Source organism: Perna viridis, chromosome 11 (assembly GCF_037379345.1).
Source record: "Perna viridis isolate PV_CMFRI_1.1 ecotype Kerala chromosome 11, ASM3737934v1, whole genome shotgun sequence".
Classification (NCBI taxonomy): Eukaryota; Metazoa; Mollusca; class Bivalvia; order Mytilida; family Mytilidae; genus Perna; species Perna viridis.
This window is the reverse complement of record NC_142455.1, coordinates 5,524,568-5,531,661: the sequence shown is the minus strand read 5'-3', so window position 1 is coordinate 5,531,661 and position 7,094 is coordinate 5,524,568. Positions and strand designations below refer to the sequence as shown.

Genomic DNA, 7,094 nt, shown 5'->3' with positions numbered 1-7,094 from the left:
TTAAACAAAAGATAGGATATTTGGAAGATTCTAACCTGACAACAAGTATTCATTTTTAAATATATACATGGGTGATTTGAGTCTTCAAGAATTTTTGATGGATTTTTTTCATTGCCAACCTCTGATTGTTGCTACCAGATTTAATTATTATTTTCTTTTTTAAATAAAAATGGGAAATTAGATACATGTACTGTGTGGTAAAATTTACGTGTAAGCTTAAATTTAGATTTAAAAAAAAACTCATTTTAATTCAACTGAAAGTTTAAAGTTCAGAAATAAAAGGTTTTTTATGTCAATCGAAACTTTTATACGAAGGTATATATTATGCAATATTTTTCCAATATTTGTCATCATCTATAATTCATTTATCACAACACTATTAATTTCCAAATAATTAACGTTAAAATAATAATTTTCATAATTTAATCAAAACACATATGTCACCCAAATCAACCGAATTAATCATATGAAAAACAATAACACAAACAAGATTGAACATGAATCAGCTTGGACATGATTCGTCACCTGTTTGTTTGATCCCCGTTTTCAAGTTGCCAACGTAACCAGCATAAATAACCCAACATGACCAAAAACTTACCGGAAAGCACCAGAACGTTGAAACAGTTGTGTCACACGGAAATTCTATTTTTAAGAAGAAAATGGGAATCGGAGGCGATCTGGATTTGGTCGATAGAGATCCACAGGGATTAAATGCGCATCTTGGGGTGAGTTTAAAAAAAATATATAGTACTTTTTGAGCCTACGTTCAAACGGAGAAGACACAAAACACTTTAAAAAATTTGGAAAGCTTTTCGAAAATTTTAGAAATTGTAATAAATATACCGGAAATAATTAAGCGTATCGGAAGCGGGAGGTTTAATGCGCTATAAAACCTGTTTAGCTCGCTATTTCCATCCAAAATGTCTGTACCAAGTTAAGGTCATTTTGATGGTTTCCAATTGTCCGGTTTTGATATTGTGATGTTTTATGCTGACATTCCTTTTTCCGGCGCAGTCGCTATAGTTTCGCTTTTTATCCTTTGACCGTAAGGTCGCTCTTCTATGGAAACGCAAGTCGCCTGATCGCAATTTTGTTTCCCAATTGGCCAAATACCGATTACTTAGTGCCGTTTGAAAAAAAACTGTATCGAAAATTGAAATTGCGTGCCATATGTTTTTTTTATTAAATGTACAAACTTATAGGTAAAAAGAACAGAATATTACTGCGTCGATTATCTTTTTTAAAGATAGTACTTGTTGACAATTGCCTAGAGTTTAGCAGTTCGGTGCATTTGTTATCATCCCTCATTATAACCCAGAAAAAAAAATGGATAAATGACTAGTGCTTTACTTTACATTTGTATATACTCTGCACGTGTGTATTTTCTTCGCCCATTCGATAAATGAAGCATTAGTTTGCAACTGTGAAACGGCCAACTAAGTTGAAAAAATGCGTTTTTCTAAGAAATAAATCCGTAAAAAACAAAACGAAAGATCACTGCTCAAAAGAAATAAGGGTTCTTTGTATTGAATTTTACTTTACGAAGACCGAAGAGGAGATATTTTGTGTCATGCCATTTTAGGACATATCGATTATTTTAAGAACTAACTTTATGAAAAGTTAAAGGTCTATCTGCGTTTGCAATTTTAGGGTCACCTGTTATGATACATGATAGTGTAAGGAAAACAAAAAAGACAAGACAAGATAAAACTGATCTTAAAATGCGCTTGTACTAGCCCCTTCTTTCACATTTTAAATGAGCTTTATATTTTCAATCATTTTCATCTCGTATTGTATTTTTTACGGTAATTTTTATTTTTTTAGACTCTTCATTTCACCGATGTCATAGCAGAACCTGACGGTATTCACAGCATTGACTGTATCTGGCGATGTTCCTACATGTGTTTTAACTGCTGGAAGAAACTATTCTATAACATATTAACCCTGTTTTATGGAATTTACATGGCTGCTTGGTGGGGGTGCGAGTTTGCCTACATAGCGTTCTTTCATATATGGATTATCTCCCCCTTGATAAAAGTTTTGGAAATCAACTGCGGACTCTGTCAAAGAATCTATGCCTCATGTGTGAACTGCTGTATTGTGCCTTGTTGTGAAGCATTTGGTACTGTTTTCCATGCCTTTAAAAAGTAAACAGAAATTATCTAGAATTTAGGTTGATTAAATTTGACTAGATTAACTATTTATGTGTTAAGATTACATAATATTGTTAGCAAATTTGTACTGTTTTTTGTTTTTTTTTTGTTTTTTGTTTTTTTTTTTGCTAATCTATCAATTTTTATTATCTTATATTGTTACAATATAAAAGAATAAACTTATTAAAATCAACGAAGGCTGTTTTTGTGTTCGCTCTTTTACGATGTTTGAAATGCGGCAGATAGTAGTTAAAACTTTCAACAAATAGTTTTAAAAAAATCTTCAGGATAGATGTAAGACCACAATTTTCAACGAAAGTATAACCATGACGATGAAACCACGGTTAAACGTTTTATGGAATTTACATGGCTGCTTGGTGGGGGTGCGAGTTTGCCTACATAGCTTTCTTTCATATATGGATTATCTCCCCCTTAATAAGTTAATGGAGATCAACTGCGGGCTCTGTCAAAGAATATATGCCTCATTTGTAAACTGTTGTATCGTACCGTGCTGTGAAGCATGTGGATCTGTATTCCACGCATTCAAGAAATAGGAAAAACGTATATTAATTTGATTACGGTGTTTTTAAAAAATGCAGACTAAGGGAAAAACTCATTGTTAAAGACCCACTATTTATTCACGTTGCATTTTCACCACAAAATCAGTGTCAATTATAATGAACATATATGATAATAATGGCTCGTTATTTAATTGTTAGAATTAATGAATAAAACCATTTTACAACAGAAAATGTCTTAAAGTCGTATTTTGGAGCTAGCACTGAAATGTATATGATAATTAACTTTTATTTTAATGTCTGACTATATATACCATCTTTTTAAACAGGTAATGCTAAGTATTCACGTTGGAAATCCGTTAAAACTTTAAACATAAGCACAACGAGTCTAAATGCTTCCTCTAGAACTATTATGTCTCTTAGAACAAACCAATAACAACTCATGAACGTTAAGTTAACGTTGCAGTGCCTGCTGGATTGAACCCCACACAGTACCAGTAAAGGTCGCTATCGTCAGAATCTGAAATTCCAGTAATAGTGCTTATTTTTATTTTTCTATCTTTATTTGTTTCTCGTCGTATTTTATTTGTATCTTTCAAAAAGTCCTATATGTGAATAGCACAAAATTGGTAAAAGTGAAAAAATACGCACAACTCTACCATCCATGAATCATTTTAAAGAAAACATGAATACCAACAATTTCTTCCACTACCCTCAGAATGCAGGATTTGAGGTTTAATATTTCAAAATCTCCCAAACCCCCATTGCAAATTTGGAACACTTCGTGATCCTAACCGCTGATCCTGTCAAAAAAATAAATAAATTGCGCCCCCCCCCTACCTAAAACTCTGGATCTGCCACTGATATAGTTATTCCAATTACAATGAGTTTTGTTAAATAGTTATATTTTCTACTGCATTTATATGTTGTAGACTATTTTGTTATAATAGTTTGGGTTTTTTTTTTAAGTTAATCAAAAAATTAGTTCAAAGTATTTGTTCGTAAAAAAAACATATGTCCTATGGATACTATCAGTAAAAAAAAAGTGTCCCAACAAAAGCATTACATCAAAAAAGTGTCTGTCCTACAGCTATTTGCACTGGTCCTATGTGGCGACCGGTCCCTAAATGGGGGAAAGTGTTTTTGAAATATCAATCAATTATATAATTACCCACATTTCTCTAAAACAAGCTGTCTGTTCCCAACTAGAACTTCTGCACAGATAAATTTTATGTTAAATTGTGACTCTGGACCCATTTTCATAAACAATTTCAAATGAAATTAAAAATCCCTCGAATCCCTCCTAAACTGCAATTGAGACCAATCGGATCGATTGGTATTTAAGAAACGCACTCATAAGTGTATGGTGGTTTTTTGTCAGGTATTTTATTATGTATTTTGGTGAAACCATTAATGGAGAATGAGTATCGTATGTGATGAAGCACTCCGAAGGGAGATACTTCAACTTCAATGTTCATTATGAGTAACAAAGCGGGTGTTTCTGGAGAAGGACGTTTTCTTTAGTGGTGCACCCGGTCCATGCTCCCAGTTTTAGTGGAGTCGGAACTGTTCATTTATTTTTGTTTGTATGTACGTGTTATTTTGGGTATTCCATGTTTGTTTTGATCGTCCATTTTTTCTTCTAGTTTTCATCTTTTAATTTCCGCTCAAATCTTGGTTACCTTGAACACTTTTCTCCTAAAGTGCTCAAGGGATTTTGAATAAATTTTATAGGAAGCTTAAGGTTTGGCAACTTTGTAATTATTGAAGGACTTAAAAAAGGGGGATAATTCAACTTGTTTCCAGTATTTTTAGTTTTTCACATTTTAACCGTGGTTTCATCGTAATGGTTATATATTCGTTAAAATTTGTGGTCTTAGATCTATACTGAAGATTTTTTAAAAACTATTTGTTGAAAGTTTTAATTACTATCTGCCGCATTTCAAACATCGTATAAGAGCGAACACAAAAAAAGCCTTCGTTGATTTTAATAAGTTTATTCTTTTATATTGTAACAATATAAGATAATAAAAATTGATAGATTTGCAAAAAAAAAAAACAAAACAAAAAAAAACAAAAACGGTACAAATTTGCTAACAATATTATGTTATCTTAACACATAAATAGTTAATCCAGTCAAATTTTAATCAACCTAAATTCTAGATAATTTCTGTTTACTTTTTAAAGGCATGGAAAACAGTACCAAATGCTTCACAACAAGGCACAATACAGCAGTTCACACATGAGGCATATATTCTTTGACAGAGTCCGCAGTTGATTTCCAAAACTTTTATCAAGGGGGAGATAATCCATATATGAAAGAACGCTATGTAGGCAAACTCGCACCCCCACCAAGCAGCCATGTAAATTCCATAAAACAGGGTTAATATATTATAGAATAGTTTCTTCCAGCAGTTAAAACACATGTGGGAACATCGCCAAATACAGTCAAGGCTGTGAATGCCGTCAGGTTCTGCTATGACATCGGTGAAATGAAGAGTCTGAAAAATCCATTTAAGCCATAATTAAACTATGCAAAATAATTTAAACATTACCAAAAGCGGTTTGTTGTATAAAAAAAATTGCTTACAAAGTCCATGTTTCTAGTTCTGGTATGCGCATGTGTCGATTTATTAGAAGAAATAACGACCTAATATTTTGTTTGCCTTACCGGTGCATCTGTTCCATGGTCCCAGTTTTTTTTATTGGAGTCTGAGTTGCTCAGTTACATTTGTTTCTTTATATGTATTATTTTGGTTATGTCATGCTCTTTGTTGTGTGTGTCTGTTTTCCTTGTCTAGTCTTTATCCCTGGTTTGTATTCCCTGATTACTTTTCCATTGTATACGTTTCATTTCACATAAAATTAAACTCATTTTCATGTTTTTTTTTTGTCCTTTTACCAAACTTTTACTTTAGTTCACATTTAATGGTATAATTATATATATTGTTAAATATCAAGAAAAATATATATCTTAGTTTAGAACTTACCCCAAGATGTGCATTTAGTCCTTGGGGATCTCTCTCAACCAAATCAAGATCGCCTCCAATGTTCTTCATACCCATTTTTTCCTTTTAAAACTATAATTGTTGTCTGAAGGAGTCTATTCGAAAGTTCTCGAGTTCTGTGTCAGGTTTCGCCAGAGTCGGTATATTTATAGTGGTTTCTAAGGAAAACTGACAACAGGGGGCTAGACAGTTAATGCAGGTCAGGCTTGGCGTGTTCGGCCCTTTCATGCCTTAATTAATCAAGTTAATTAGATGACACATTTTTTGATTTAATTACATTTTATTGTGCTAATTATCTTTTTTAGTTAATAATTAATTAGTTATGTTAAGTTTGAACAAAAATTCAAGTATGATTTTTTAATTTGTTATATTTTAGCAGTCTAACCGATTAATAACGTGAAAATGACCAGTCAAATATGAAGCATTTTATGCCGTATTGACACAGATTTCACTACTTCTGATATTATTTGTAAAAAGAATTGACATAAGCTTATTGACCTTGCCTTATATATACGATTAGTTTGGAAGAAACTTTAGATGAAGTTTAGGCATCATATATGTGGTTGTTTATGTAGCAACATAATTACTGCTTGATGTTTGTAAATGAATATAATATCAGAATGTTTTAAAAACTGAAAACAGGAATTTTCACTCAGTTAAATCTCACATAGGTCTAGTTTTAACCAAAACAAAATATATCTATGCGTTCTTTTATATGATCATAATATCATAGCTTGTCCCACGATTAAATTTACATGTTTAATTCCCACTGTATCATGTGTATGGAACTCTGATATGTCTTCAGCTTGAATGTACAATTATCCATACTTACCCCAGCCATTCAGGGGTTGATCACTGCAGTCGTATTTAGCTGCGCCCTTTAGAGCATTTTTATTCATATTTTAGATGGTAAAAAAACCCAATATGCTCTAATATAACAAAGGGATTCAACTTAGTGATTCACATAAAAGTTTTAAGTACCAGTCCAAATAAAATTCAGACACTGCCTATAGCAGAGATATTTTGTGGTGTAGAAACCCCACCTAATGAATGATACATTTATGTGGTCTGTAACTGTTTCTTAATAAGAAATAAAAGGGAATTCTGTAGGTTTTTGACAAGCATGAATTACCTTTTTTTTATTATATTTAAAATATAATTTCACTCGAGGATGGTATCTCTATTTGAATAGACTATTATTTGATTTCAGAAGCATTTGATTTGCTCAGATTTTTTCAATAGAATGCCAGAATAAGGAGGTTTTTGGCAGAGTTATCAGACATTGAAATTTTTCAATGTAATCATAACTCAATTTATCAACATGATATGGAAAATCTTGTCTTTTTTTCCTTGATTCTGATAATGCAAATAGTCAAGTTAAACTTTTAAAATGGTAGGTTTGTCATACCATGCCC

At 32.1% G+C, this 7,094-nt stretch overlaps 1 protein-coding gene and 1 pseudogene across 1 annotated transcript; both read left to right on the top strand.

The window, feature by feature from the left end:
• The first annotated feature begins 486 nt into the window (after positions 1-486).
• On the top strand, positions 487-2,667 carry LOC148602713 (caveolin-1-like). The gene is made up of 2 exons (XM_088552209.1): positions 487-725; positions 1,825-2,667. The coding sequence occupies exons 1-2, from the start codon at positions 660-662 to the stop codon at positions 2,149-2,151; spliced, it is 393 nt and encodes a 130-aa protein (XP_088408335.1). The 5' UTR covers positions 487-659; the 3' UTR covers positions 2,152-2,667.
• On the top strand, positions 2,378-2,774 carry LOC148602712 (caveolin-1-like; annotated as a pseudogene).
• The last annotated feature ends 4,320 nt before the right edge of the window (positions 2,775-7,094 follow it).